General features: G+C 41.8%; 1 protein-coding gene across 14 annotated transcripts in view; it reads left to right on the top strand.

Annotated features, from left to right (window-relative positions):
• DAB1 (DAB adaptor protein 1) overlaps positions 1-14,804 on the top strand; it is a 1,250,022-nt gene that overhangs the window by 1,198,838 nt on the left and 36,380 nt on the right. For 7 of the 14 annotated variants that reach the window (XM_063801480.1, XM_009458771.5, XM_054667235.2 and 4 more), the window contains 2 exons: positions 12,344-12,394; positions 12,484-12,531. The exons of the other annotated variants lie outside the window; for them this stretch is intronic. In XM_063801480.1, the coding sequence (XP_063657550.1) occupies positions 12,344-12,394; positions 12,484-12,531 (99 nt within the window). The remainder of the gene's footprint in view (positions 1-12,343; positions 12,395-12,483; positions 12,532-14,804) is intronic. 14 annotated transcript variants of the gene reach the window in all.

Genomic DNA, 14,804 nt, shown 5'->3' on the forward strand with positions numbered 1-14,804 from the left:
TAAGGTGACATTCACTCTCACTTTTGACAACACTTTCTCTGTTCTCCACCTCCCATCTTCCTGCCTATCATAGAAGTTCCGTCCGCATATCGTTATGTTTCTCTCCAGCAGGTTAGCAGTATTGCTGTCCTTATCTCTAGAATTATCCTTTTTTTCACCATTACATGCTGTCAGCCCAATACTCAGGGTTCCCCACCCCACTTTCTTTCTTTTTCCTTTTTTATTTTTTTTGAGATGGAGTCTCGCTGTGTCACCCAGGCTGGAATGCTGTGGTGTGATCTCAGCTCACTGCAACCTCCGCTTCCCAGGTTCAAGTGATTCTTCTGCCTCAGTCTCCCAAGTAGCTGGGATTACAGACGTGTGCCACGATGCCCAGCTAATTTTTGTGTTTTTAGTAGAGACAGAATTTCTCCATATTGGCCAGGCTTGTCTCAAACTGCCGACCTCAAGTGATCCGCCTGCCTCGGCCTCCCAAAGTGCTGGGATTACAGGCATGAGCCACCACACCCAGCTGCCACCCTACTATCTTATATTTTAAAACCTTATAGCCTTGTCCCTTTGGCAGTTTCTATGTTGCTGTTTCCACAGTCACCTAGGATGTTCTAGCCTCCTTCCTCCTGCCATTGGTATAGGGATAGCCCTTATACTATGATCTGGCCATGGTCCTCCAGGAGAGGATTGGGTTAGACTGGAACAGGGCAAGCTCCTAAACTGCCCACCATGGCTGCCCTTTCCAGAACCCTAACCACTCACCCTAGTCTTAAAACATAGGTCATCTTATACCTTTTGTTCTCCTCACTATAACATAATTGTTATGGGCACATACTCCAAAGCTAACCCACTTTAGGTGAAAATTCTAGCTCGGTCATTTACTAGCTGTGTGACCCTGGGCAAGTTAATTAAACCTTCTGTGCCTTGGTTTCCTCCTCTTGGAAACAAGACGAGTAACAGCACCTCACATTTGTTGTGATAATTAAATGAGTTAATATATGAATGCACATAGAATAGTGTCTGGTTCATACAGAGGAAGTTCCATCTAAGCATTAGCTATAATTATTATTGTCCTTAGTGACCTCTGCCTGGCCAAGAAGAGAGGAGGTCTTAATATTACCCTGTGACCCATTCCTTCCTCTTGAGTCCAGAATGTACTTTTTTTGTCTTCTTTGTGGATTTGTCAAAACAAGAAATAATGATCCCAACCACCTGTGACCTTACTAAGGAGATATGGGCTACTTTTAATTAAAAAGGTTTTTCATAGAACAGATATAGCAAACGTGTGAGTAAAGACACTTTCTGCTTTTGGTATCTATGGTAAGATCTCCTTAACTATGCCTTCTTCATTCCCTAGCTACAAGGTCCTCAGACATAAGGTGTCCAGCACCAGAACAAGTAGGAAAAGAAGCCCAAGGCCAGAGCACAGATGTCAAAGTGGCAAGCATAGAGTTCCCTTTCCCTGTAGTATTTGCATGAAGTGTCTTTTTTGTTATCATTTTATAGTTTCTGTAATACTGTAAGGTGCCTCCTAGAACGAGTCTCTGGTCACTTATGCATTGCTCTGCTCAAGCATTCATTCCTTCACCCATTTTTCAAATAAGGTCTAGTGTCCACTGTGTGTCAACCACTGAGCTAGGCACAGGTACAAGTCAAACCAAGTCCCAACCCAGGTCACCTTCCACGGGGAAAGGCTGCCAACAGAACAGGAAACAGACAAACAGAGCAGTGAGTGTTTGAAACAAAACCAAACAAGGCAATGAACAAGAGCTGGGGCTACTTCTGCATTAGGTGGAGTCAGAGAAGGTCTCCCTGAGGAGGTGACACCTGGCCCAAGTCTGAATTAGGAGAAGGAACCAATCAGATGAAGAGTGTGCCAGGAACAGAGAAAGACAAGAGCAAAAGCCTTGAGGCAGGAATGAGCCAGTGACTCACCATGAAGGGAGAACATGGTAGGAAAGGGGAGAATGGTGGAGGCAAGTTCAGAACAGGCGACACCCCAAGTGTGGATGGTTTTGTAGGCAGTGGTGAGGAGGTTGGATTTTATTCCAAGTGCAATAAGAGACCTCATCTGATTTTTTTTTTTTTTTCTTGAGTAGGAGTCTTACTCTGTCGCCCAGGCTGGAGTGGAGTGGTCCAATCTCGGCTCACTGTAACCTGCATCTCCTGGGTTCAAGAGATTCTCCTGCCTCAGCCTCCTGAGTAGCTGGGACTACAGGCATGCACTGCCACACCCAGCTAATTTTTGTATTTTTAGTAAAGATGGGGTTTCACCATGTTGGCCAGGCTGGTCTCAAACTCCTGACCTCAGGTGATCCGCCCGCCTTAGCCTCCCAAAGTGCTGGGATTACAGGCGTGAGCCACCACACCTGGCCTCATCTGATATTTTTTAAAGACCACTTTGACCTCTCTTTGGGAGATGAACTTAAGTGGGCAAAAGTGGAAGCAGCACTCTTGGGCAAAAGAGAATGCCACAGAGAAGAGGGAGAGAGGCAGACAGCTTTGGGATATATATGTTCAGGGATAGAATCGGCATTTCTTCATGAAACCTTACATGTCAAAGTGTGGGAGAGAGAGGAATCTGAAGTAGCTTGTGACTTGAGCATCTAGGTGTGAGTTGGTGGCCTTTATAGAGACTGGAAGACAAGGAAAGAACACATTTGGGGAGATCAAAAGTTCTTTGGACATGTTAAGTTTGAGAGGCTAAAAATTATGGGATATAGTCACCCACTAATTGCTAAAATCCAAAAGGGTCCTGATCAGATATTGGCGAGACTTTCAGTAGCGAAGACTGTCTCAGATTGCTGACACACTAGAACCACTGATGGGTCTCACTGGGGAGGAGCTTGACGAGTCAGTTGAAAATGCCATCCAGATATTGGTACGGCTAGGAGGGCATCATATCCCTGTTCTTATAACTTTTTCTGGAACTTCTGCCTAGTATTTCTTTGAAGTTAGAAATGGAGTAATTTATCCTAATTGTAAAGCCCCATTTGGCCAAATGGCAGGGTAGATGTGACAGCTTTTTTCTGGAGTTCCTAATAACAAATGCCAAATCTCTGTGATTGTGTGTGTGTGTATGTGTGTGTGTGTGTGATCGTGTGTATGTGTGCATGCATGCACATACATGCCAAGCATTTGAAAACAACATATGGAATGCCATGCCCTCCATATAATAAGTCATGCTATCACCAAGTTTCTTTCTGTTCAGTTTTCTATTGTATTATATAAACAAGTTCATCCATTTATTCATTTTGTTTTTTAAAATGTATCAATTCAATATAATTTCCTTCTGTGTGCTGACCACTAGGCCATCTAGGTACTAGAAAATCAAAGATGAATAAGACAGTTTCCCATATGAGGAACTAGAGTCTCTACAAGGCCATAGGTTATAGTAGAAAAGAGGGAAGGTAATAGTCATTGTGCCTGGACATGTGTGATGCCAAGGGTAGTCATCTAATCCATCCTGAGGGTCATGGAGGTTTTGAAGAGCTGACTAGAGATAACATGTCCTCTAGGAGTATGTTATAGTTTTCTTGATAAATAAAAGTAGAAATCATGATCAGACAGAGGAAAGGTCTTATGCCAAGGCCTGAGACGGTAAAGAATATACCTAGAGACTTATTCAGAGGGCATGTGATATTAAGACACACACAAACTATTTTCAAGTTCTACAATCAATCAAAAACAGTCGAGGATAATGCTCTTTCAGATATCCTCTGGACTTCAAACCTTCAGGCTGCCTTCCAGGTCATCTAGTTGTGAATATTGCCTCATTCGATCCTCAGAGCTCTAGGAAGTAGTCATTTCCCTCACTGGTTTCCCTATGAGCAAGCCAGGGTTTCCTTTGAGCCTGTTTCCTTGTTACAAAATGTGAGCTACGTTTCTCTGCTCCGACTTATGATGGTCTCCTCTTAATCTATACAACTGTGAGAGGAACCATGGTGGAGTGAAAAGGAACTAGAACAGGAGTTGGGAAATTGCTGTGTCATCCCAAATCTGCCACTATTATTATCATGTTTTTTGAGAAAGTTGAAGGTCTCTGTTTCTTGATTTGAAATAAATACAGGGATGAGTTGGGTTAGAGATTTCTGTAGTCTCCTCTAATTCTATTCTGCAATTCTGAAATTTTTAAAACAGCTCAAAATCCCATCAAGTAGGTGCTACCAAATCATCATATTCCTAAAGGACACTGTATTGAATTGTTGACTTAATAGAAGATCCAAATAATCAGACACTAATGGAAGTCTTACTATTTGTCAGGCACATATTCAACTGTTACCTTGAATCTTATCCTGGGTAATCTTCAACTCAGTCTTATGAGATGGATATTTCCCTAATGTTACAACAAAGAAAAATTCAAGGATAGTAATCGAGTCCAATTCCATTCACAGAAAAACGGAATTCTTGCTTTGGCTATTCACATGAAGTTGGTTGCAGTCCCGGGAACAGCACAGCCGCAATGAACTTGTACATGCTCTGTAAAAATGCTCAGCCTGGTACCCTTGTTGTGGCTCTTCTCACACTCTGAATTGAATTAGTGTTCTCCAGTTTCCCTAACTTTGCTGTTACAACTCAGAGAATGAACAGCATCTAAGTGCTCACAGGATAGGCATAGTGTCTGGTTCATAATGGGCATTCGGGAAATGTTTATTCCTTAATTAAATTAATGCCTTGATAATCAAATCCAAGAATGAAGAAGTGAATGAGGAAATGAATTCCTAAGTATGTAAAATCTGCATTCCTCTGGAGAAGAAAAGGAAAAACATTTTGCATGGAACGGCTGTCAGAGCAGCAGGCAAAGCCCTCCTGGCTATTTTTTCCTTTGCTGTGACATCTCTCCATTTGTGATTTCCTCTGATTTGCTCTGCATTCAGCCTGAGCCTGTGCTACTCTTGCTTGATTTCAGCTCCCTCCAATATTTCTTGTTACCATTTGGATGCCATCTGGACCGCAGTGGTAACCCCTCCAAGAGAGGCACAGCAGCAAAGAAAGATGACTGACTCTGAGAAGTTCCCCTGCCCTCCTCCCCAAAAGTGTTTTGAATCCTGTCATCCTGCTGATGGGAGCCAATTTCACATTACTGTGATTCTAATTCACTCCCTTTTCAAAGTACTGAACCGATGCCAAATCTTGTTAGGAGTTTTTGAAAAATCCTTGAGTTTTTGCTAATGTGGAACTAGAATAATAGGTTTTTAAAAGGAAAAAGGAGATAGGAAGAGACCATTAAAAACAAATAATTGCAAGCTTTTAGAAATGCTTCCCCTTTCATTTCTGGTTTTCTGTGTATATTTATACCTGTGCATATCTGTTTGTTCTATCAAAAGCCATTAAAGTAGCAATGCCATCTTGCAGCCTGATCCTTCCCCTCACAAAGGAGCTAAGGCAGGGGAAGAGGGCATTGAATCCTAAAATCCTCCTTGTCGAATGTCAGATCTTTGAGATGGAGTCATGGATTAGAATCAGGAAGCTTCTACGAGTGTGTAAATTATATATTCTTTCCCAGTGTTTCTAGAGAGCTCTGTGTCTGTGATGGTGTTTTCAATGTTTCTTCCTAATTTCCATCCCTGGCCCCATCTTGGCTATCATGATGATGACACAGCACAGAGAGTGCTATATCATCATCTCTGTTCTTATGATGACTGCCCTCTATCCCATGACAACAGCATTTCCACCATCAAATTCCCACTACTGCTACTGCCACCAGCTCAAAATATATGCTGCTCCCAGCTTCCCCAACCCCACGATGTAGGGTTGGGTGCCATGTATTTAATAATAAGGACAATAATACTAGTAACCACTAGCATGAATCTTGTCATTACTCTGAGCTGGGCCCTATATACTACAGGTTTTATGTGAATTATCTCACTGATAACACCAACTGTATAATTTCTTGTTTTCTATCTCCTTTATGTGGTAGAAGACTTTGTTTATAGATGCTCAGTAAATCATGTATATTTAATAAATAGAAGTAAGTGAATGGATGACCAATGATCACAGTCTTATGACAGACATCTCTGGAACTACCACTATCTCCCCTTCACACTAGCACTATCATTTCTCAGGCATCACAATTGATATCTCCTTTCCTTTATCACTGTTACTGAGGTCAGACTCAATTTAGCCATTAGTAGCTTATTGCATAATGATCTTCTGCCTGCAGATCATGCCACCAACCCCAACCTCATGTATATTTTCAAGAAAATATTGACTGACTTTTAGAAAACCTGAGCATCAAAACATGGAGTTACAATCTGAGTTCTAAAATAGGTACAAGGGATGGATAGGAAGAAGAGTGTGAAGGAGAAAGGGTGGGGTGGGTGGAATGATGAGGCAGACTCCTAGAACAGTCCAGCCTTGCCGGTGTTAAAAACTGGGGGAAGGTCCAAGAGCAGGAGCTGCTTTGACTGAGCATCTGCTCTGTGAAGACTACAGTGCATCTTCAGCCTCTTCTCCAGGTGACTTCATCCCTTCCCTAAACCAATATCACCCAAATTTTTGCCATGACCTGGCACCTGTCTACCCTCACCTACCAAGCAAATAATTCCATGACTATTTTTCCTCCTGCCCTCCCTTCCTTCCCTTTCTGTAATTTTCAAAAGGGAAATGACACCTGTTGAAATTTTACTCTGCCAGTTGCTGTGCTATTTTCCTATACATCAGTCTTCTCACTGCTTCCTCTCTGCAAGCCCACATTGTAAGCATTGTTATCCCTCTTTTGCAGTGGGGGAAACTGAGGCTTAAATGATAAACTTTATTCAAGGAAATGCCAGTGATGGAGCAGCAGTTTGAACTGAAAACTACTGTTCCCCACATCTCTCTTTTCATTCCCTCACTCTGCCTCTCCTGAAACCATCACATTTCTCACTTTAAAAGTACTCAGTGTTTTCACTTGCAAGCAAATTAGTTTTCTTGACATTAGATGAAAGTTGAGAAGGCCAAGAATCCAGAGGCAGAGGCTTTAGCCACAGCTATGCCCTGTCATTTGCGTTAGCCCGTTCAGGTCAGCTTAGCACCCTGAACTTTGTCCACTGGGTTCTGCCTTTCTTGCAATGTCTTAATAAGGTGCCAGCAAAATCCTTGCACCAACATTCCCCATGCCGAACTTCCCCTTGCATATTAAGAAAGAACATTTCAAGAATCAGCTTAATTTGTAAGAATCTGGATGTAAATATTTTGTTGTCCAAGGATTTGTGGATATATTACACGTGTGAGCACTTCAAGGGAAGATGTAACTTGTATTGTAAGATTGAAGCGTTTCCCTTTATCCTCCAACCTTCTGTACAACCTTTGGGATCCTCCTGAATTGGAAGCTGGAAGAAGGAGGACTATTAGCTGCTAAAGTGAGGCCCAAATTGGAGTAATTAGAGGCAACGTCTCAATCATTATAAAGACAAAACCTCAAAGAGGCACCAATTTCTCTATTAGATCAAGGTATTGAGTCCAGCAAGACCACCGATCCCCAAATCTCAGTAGGCCTGGCACATTTTGGCATTAAATGGGATTCCATTTTGTTTCAGTTCTAATGAAGCTTCATGGATTTCCATTTGAAACATGAATCTTAACTTTCTTCTAAAAAACTCCACAAATATCTGGCTTTCACTTAGCTCCGGCAATGAAAAAAAACCTCTTATAGCTAGAAGAAGTCGGCTGCTTTTGCAAACTGAATTTGATTTCACGGTACTGTCTAGACATAGCAAAGAAATCAATTCCCCCACAGACATCTTCCAGGCAATGCAAATATAGGATATTCTTTAAAAGAATAGAAGAGAATATATAAGGAAGGACTATGTCTAGTATTTAGGAAGCACCCAGTTAACTGGAAGTTTATTTTTTAATATATTTTATCTAGAGTCATGCTGTCCAATACTGTAGCCACTAGCCACATGAAGCTATTAAATCAAAAATAATGAAAATGTAATAAAATTTAAAATTTAGTTCATCAGGCATGCTAGCCATATTTGAAGTGTGCATGTATCTACTGACTGCTGTATTGGACAGCACAGATAGAGAACTTTACATCATCCCAAAAAGTTCTATTGGACAGGGCTGGTCTAGAGATCATTTATTAAAATCAGAGTTTCTATTCCCCACCTCAAGCCACTTGCCCTTGTTCTTCAATTGCCAAACAGAGCTTTCCCATCTCTCTCTGCCAAGAAATGGGAAAGTGGCTGTTCACTCTTGGGTAAAGGTGATAAAGAGCATAAACTCCTAGATACCCCAGAAGGAATTAGTCTCCATTAGCATGTGTCTTCCTTGTTAAATCCTTCATTAGGGAAATGTAACATGCATTCAGATGCCTGGAATCAGTAGGTGTCCTTAATAGTACCCACCTTAGTGCAGTTACAAATCACTTAAGTTAATCCATTTCTCTTGAGCCTTCTAAATGGATAATTGAATTTTTGTTTTGTTTTGCGTTTTTTGTTTTTCAGCCTTGGTCTGAGCTCTGAGTTTAGATCTAGAAGCCTTGTGTGGTCCTTGTCCCACAACTGTCCACCCCAAGCTACAAAGATTATACAGCATAGCTCTGCTCTGACCTTATGAAAAGAAGGACCATGTGTTATTCATCTAGGTATCTCCAGTGCCCAGCCAGGACATGGCATGTGGAAAGCACCCAGTGAATGTTCATTGAAGAAACTAATTAATCAATTGCATAATCAATCAAGGCAGCTTCAGTTTTCCTAGGAACCTTCTGCTAATTATTCCTACTGAGAGTTTATTCCCCAGCATGGTGATTTGCAAATCCGGCTGCACATTAGCATCGCCTGGGGAGCTTTTAAAACCTACTGATGCCAGGGCCCCACCCTAGACCAGTACAATCCAAATCTCTGATGATGTGGCTCTGGCATTAGTAGCTGCCCCAAAGGATTACACTGTGCAGTCAGGAGTGAGAACCACAGCAGGTTTCTGATTTGGAAGCCATAAAAAAGATTTTCTTCCTTTGTGAGACTTTTTTTATCCCAAGTCCCTTATCCACTGTCATTTTTCCTGTAAGAATAACATGAATCTGGTCTTCCTCGTTGCCTTACTCAGTAATGGAATCATAGTGTCCCCACTGTTTTGAAAAGAGATTATAGGAAGATAAACTCCCTGTGGGAACTTTATTTCAATGTTTTAATGATGATTCAAGCCAGAACCATATTGAAACAACATGAGAATATCTTCTTTTATGTTTCCTCACTGGAAGCTTAAGTTGCGAGTAAATTTGATGTCATGTTGAGTTTTTAAAAGAATACAAAACTGTGTACATGCTATGATAGTATGAAAAAAATCTGTAAGAAACAAAACAAAAAAGACTTTAATATAAATGAATTAAAACTCAAGTGGTAATTGTGGGTAAAACAAGATTTAGCAATTTGGAGAGACTAGGGAGTAGATCAGTTTTTGTCTATAAGAATCACCTGGGAAAAAGTGTATTTATTAGCTGGCAGCATCTCCCCACTGGCTGGAGGAAGTGCACTGGGTGTCTCCAAAGGTTTCCCCAAACAGGTAGCTGTAAGAGAGCAGCTCTGAGAAATGATTGAGCCAGAGTTAGAACAGTAAGGTAGACACAAGGTAAAAAAAGATACGGATGGGATGAAGATGATCAGGCAAAACTGTAGCCAAGAGCAGGGCAAAAGAGAGAAGATGGAGTCAAGAATGGATTGAAGGGTTCAGGAGTAAGGATGGGAAGTCTAGGAAGTGTTGGGCTCTTGAGTGGAGGTGGTTTCTAAAGAGAGGCCATTGGAAAGATTTTCATTTCTTTTTCCTCTATTTCCAAATATTATGTAATAATAATTTCCTAGCATTAAAAAATATGTGCATTGGGGCTGGGCTTGGTGGCTGAGGAAGGCCGAGGTCAGGAGTTCAAGACCAGCCTGGCCAAACTGGCAAAACCCCGTCTCTACTAAAAATACAAAAATTAGCCAGGCATGGTGGTATGCACCTATAATTCCAGCTACTCGGGAGGCTGAGGCAGGAGAATCACTGAAGCCTGGGAGGCAATGGTTGCAGTGAGCCAACATTGCACCACTGCCCTCCAACCTGCGACAGAGTGAGACCCTGTCTCAAAAAAAAAAAAAAAAAAAAAAAAAGTGCATGTGCGTTACTGAAATGAGCCAAAAATAGGAGAAGATAATAATAGCTACTATTCCTTGGGCATCTACTATGTGCTAAACACCAAACAAGACTTTGCACACACATCTCAATTAAACTGCTCAATAAACTTGCCATGATGTCATTACCCACTCCACTTTAAAGATGAGAAAACTGAGGTTAATTGACTTGTCAAGGGTTACATGGCCAGCACATCCATGGCCTGACATGACCAGGACCCGGTCCATATCTGTGTGATTCCAAAAAAATGCATTTGTTCATCTGCTCAGATCAAGCTTCAACTGAATTCAAAGAAATCGCCTCATCACACCTCAGCTCCACACCTCACCAAAGGCCACCTCTCCTTTCCCAGGAAGGTGACAACATGCTCATGCTGACACTGGTTATCCTCCCACATTTTCATTATATGGGACATGGTGGGTGGTTTTATGAGCCTCTTCCACAGGCTGTTTTTCAAATTTATTTAATTCATCCATCATGCTCCAAAGCCATTTGCTTTTTTATATTGGACAGATGTAATGAGATTTTGGACACTAAAAAATGTTTTTATTAAAAGTTATGACCCAGAGCTAGTTGGTAGGGGCTCTGCCATAAATTGCTAGGAGTGTGTGAATTTATAAAGGATGTAGCGACATAACCTTAACCTCTTAGGCCACACCATAGATGATAGGATCACTTAGACTAATATTGTCTCACCACCTCTCCCCACCTCTGGCCAAATAATAATAATAATAATAATAATCATGTCTATGGTTATTTGATGTGGTGGCTTTTCCTCTCATTGAAGCCACAGTTAAGTCATGTTGAACCATGGGCTGGTGGAAACAGGTGGTTGGTGGTTGACCTGAAGGCTCTGCCTTAGTGGGCCTGGGCACGTTGATTCTTCCACTCTGCTCTGCTCTGCACTTCGTAACTGGGGCTGAGGGAAGTAACAGTCACATGTCCTATAGACAGGATGAAAGCAAATTCTGACAAAGCACAGTACTACGAGGCTATGGGTGATAGTTTTCCCACTCCTCCATTGCCAAAAGCTCTCCTCAAAACTATTCATGCGTAATAACTCCATTTTAATGTCCATATTAGCAGATTTATATTAATGTTTTACTATTTGGAAATCATCCAAAGAATAATTAGCTTATACATATAGGCTAGAACATGGCCATTAAGATATACATGTATATGATATATTGTACATACCTATAATGTGTAATATAAACAATAAAATACAAAGTTAACAAAGCAATTAAACGTTGCCCACTGCCAGCTACTTCTCGAACGTGCATTCATTTCTGTATTTTTGAGGACTGCTATGTGCCAGACCCTCTACCAGCTGCAGGGGGAGACCCTCTACCAGCTGCTTGAGGAAGTTCATGGTGTAATAGACACAGATACATAGATAATGTACTGAGGACACTCAGGAGGATTTCAGTTCAAAAGACAGAGAAACTCTTCATGGAGGAGGTGGCTTTTGGGATGAGTTTGAAGAATTTGGGGAGCATTGAGCTTGCAGAGATGAGGGGAGGAGCATTTCTTTTTTTTTTTTTTTTTTTTTGAAATGGAGTCCGCTCTGACACCCAGGCTGGAGTGCAGTGGCACGATCTCGGCTCACTGCAACCTCCGCCTCCTGGATTCAAGTGATTCTCCTGCCTCAGCTTCCCGAGTAGCTGGGATTACGGGTGCCTGCCATCACGCCTGGCTAATTTTTTGTATTTTTAGTAGACATGGGGTTTCACTATGTTGGCCAGGCTGGTCTCGATCTCCTGACCTCGTGATCCGCCTCCTCGGCCTCCCAAAGTGCTGGGATTACAGGCGTGAGCCACCGCGCCCGGCCGAGGGGAAGAGCATTTCAGGCAGAGAAGACAACATGTATAAAAACACATGGAAACCAGCTGTAAAGTTTGGCTAAAGCACAAGATGACATTCTATTCTTTTAAAAGAAAAATCTCGGGTGTAAACAGCATGCTCTTATCCATGGCCATTGCTGATGTCTGTAACTGCGGGGCGATGTCTCTAATTGCAGGAAGATGGACTTTAAACTTACAGATTTACCATTGCTGTATTTCCTAATCAGACCCATGTTTTATCATCTGCTTATGCTAGAAACATATTCCAAGATTTTCACAGACATTGGAAACAGCTCCCGCCTACTGAGACCACGGAAGTGTGAACCATAGATACTGTCATCATTAAACTCATAAATCCATGTCATTTGTGTGTCATTCACTTCATCCTCATTCATCATCCCTTCCACTTTCAGAATGGCTATTCGTTTGAGGATTTTGAAGAACGGTTTGCTGCAGCCACCCCGGTAAGAATTACAGCCCTCTCTGGTTAACTGTTTCATGTCATTATCTCATCATTCATTTCATGCTCATCAGTCATGCCTTGTGGTTACAGAACAGAAACCTGCCCACGGACTTTGATGAGATTTTTGAGGCAACGAAGGTAAGGCCTTGAGGTTTGTGTTAAATGAGGTTGTTCTGCTCATACTCATGCATTCCATATTCTCTTCATCCAGCTTGCATGAATGGCAGATTTCCTGCCCTGCTCTGCTCTAGTAGGTACCTATTCAAATGTCCCCAGGAAGACTATTGGTGGGCCCTGCCATGAGGTCAGATAGTGAGAGTGTATGTACACGTGTGTGTGTGTGTGTGTGTGTGTATGTAAACAAAAGTGTATGTTGGAGAGGAGATAGCACCCCTTCTTTTCATCCAGCAAGATTTTTCAAACCTCTAACATGTCCCAGGCATCCTAACAGAAGCTAGAGATGGAGGAAAGGGGCTTTCCTAAAGAAGCTCACAGTGTAACATAGTGCAACATTGCCTGGGATAAGATATGACAGTAGAGCCTCGCCTAGCTTAGTGTAGTATATGTAGTATAACATGATACAGTAGGAATTCAGATACATGAACAGGACGTGCCAAGTACACCACTGGGAATAAAAAACAGGCGAGGTTGCTATTCAGTCAGTATAACCTGGTATAAATATATTGGTTGCAGTCAACATCTGTTCAAATTGATTGATACAGAAGCCAATGAATATTACCACTCCTAAATACGTATTAGGAAACCTCTAGGACAAAAATCTTCAACCTTGGCATCAAATTAGAATCATTAGGAGAGCTTTCCAAGTTCCAGTGACTAGGTTTTACCTCAAACCAATTAATTCTGAATCTTTAGGGGTGGGAACCAGGCATCAATAATTTTTCCGCAGATGATCTCAATGTGCATCCAAGGTTGAGAACCACTGATCTGGGAGTATCATGGGCAATGGAATAGGGTACAAATTGAGTTAGGAAGCCACTTCATAGGAAGCAAAACAGAAAGCCTTCTAATTTGCGTCCTGAAGGATGTGTGGGAGAAGGAATGAGTGTTCTAGGTGGGAGGAGGAGCACATGTCAGACCCTGAGATGGCCTCTTCTTTCATAACCCCCTGTGTTTCTCTCCTCCATTGATTGTGTCTCTGGGTCTGTGTTTCCATAAAACAGCCATCTTATGACAATAGGAACAGGAATGTGCCTTACCTATCTCTGTAGCCCTTGCTCTTGGTAGCTGATGCAAGGTAGGAACTCCCATGTCTGCCCACTGAAGGGTCACAGAACTCCTGTTGCCAAAACATAGGGAATGGGTCTGTGAGAAGGTGTTTTCGGGGTCAGCCATGACATCTCAGCCTCCATCAATGGTGCCTTCAGAATTTCTCTTTGGGAAAGGCCTAGGGGTCTAGTTGCAGTGATCTAGTTGGAAGGACCAGTATACTAATCTTGAACTAGATATTACTGAAAAACCATCACTTGTTCATATCAAAGAATGACTGGGGAGAGAACAGGCCTGATGGAGGTACTGGGGGACTACCTCCCTAAACATCGAAGCTACTTTTCCTTCACTGTCCTGTACACCTTCCAATATCACTCTTCTTACCCCTGGAAAATGCCCAGGGGGCTAAAAAAGGGGCAAAACTGCCATCTCCAGCTACATCTGTCTTTACCAGGAGACATTTGAAATGCCAGTAATGGAAGGGCCTTACTCTCTGGCAAACAGACATCTCAAGCTGACATTCCAAATGACCTCAAATGGATGTGCATCATGGCAGACCTCCTAGCAACCCAGATTTCTGGTTAGAGAATGTTGTAGAGCTGGACTTCCACGATGTAGCAAGGCTAACTAAGGTTTGGTAAAGTGATGGATCGATGAACAAGATGCTGGTGGGTGTGTGGGTCAAGTCCATCCCAGCTGCTTTTAGCTGACTGATCAGAGGCGAGTCACTTAACCTCAGCCTCAGCTAGTTCATCTGTGAAACATAGATAGTGACAATGGTGCCTATGCTGTTGAGTTTATGGGGCTCAGTGAGTATCAAACACGATGATAATGTATTTGAAACTGTATTGCAAACTATAAAGTGTTTTGCAAATGTGAATTGTTAGTTTTATTCTCTTGAGGCTTTTAAAATGATTCATTAGAGCAGTATTATCAGATGGAACATGGTTTATTAGCTTACAAATAAAAGGACTGGGGTTAACATGGGGAGGAGGCCTGTGAAAATAGATACTATTTCAGATTCTCAATCACATATGGTTATTAGGATTATTTTTAATTTTATGGCCCAAGAATCCCCTTTTTCTATAAAATTTAATTAACTCAAGGTTCTATTTAAACAGCAAACCAATGGAATGAAATAACAATCTATGTTTTATGCCTCTGCATGTTTTTCTCGTTTAATC

Source organism: Pan troglodytes, chromosome 1 (genome assembly GCF_028858775.2).
Source record: "Pan troglodytes isolate AG18354 chromosome 1, NHGRI_mPanTro3-v2.0_pri, whole genome shotgun sequence".
Taxonomy (NCBI): domain Eukaryota; kingdom Metazoa; phylum Chordata; class Mammalia; order Primates; family Hominidae; genus Pan; species Pan troglodytes.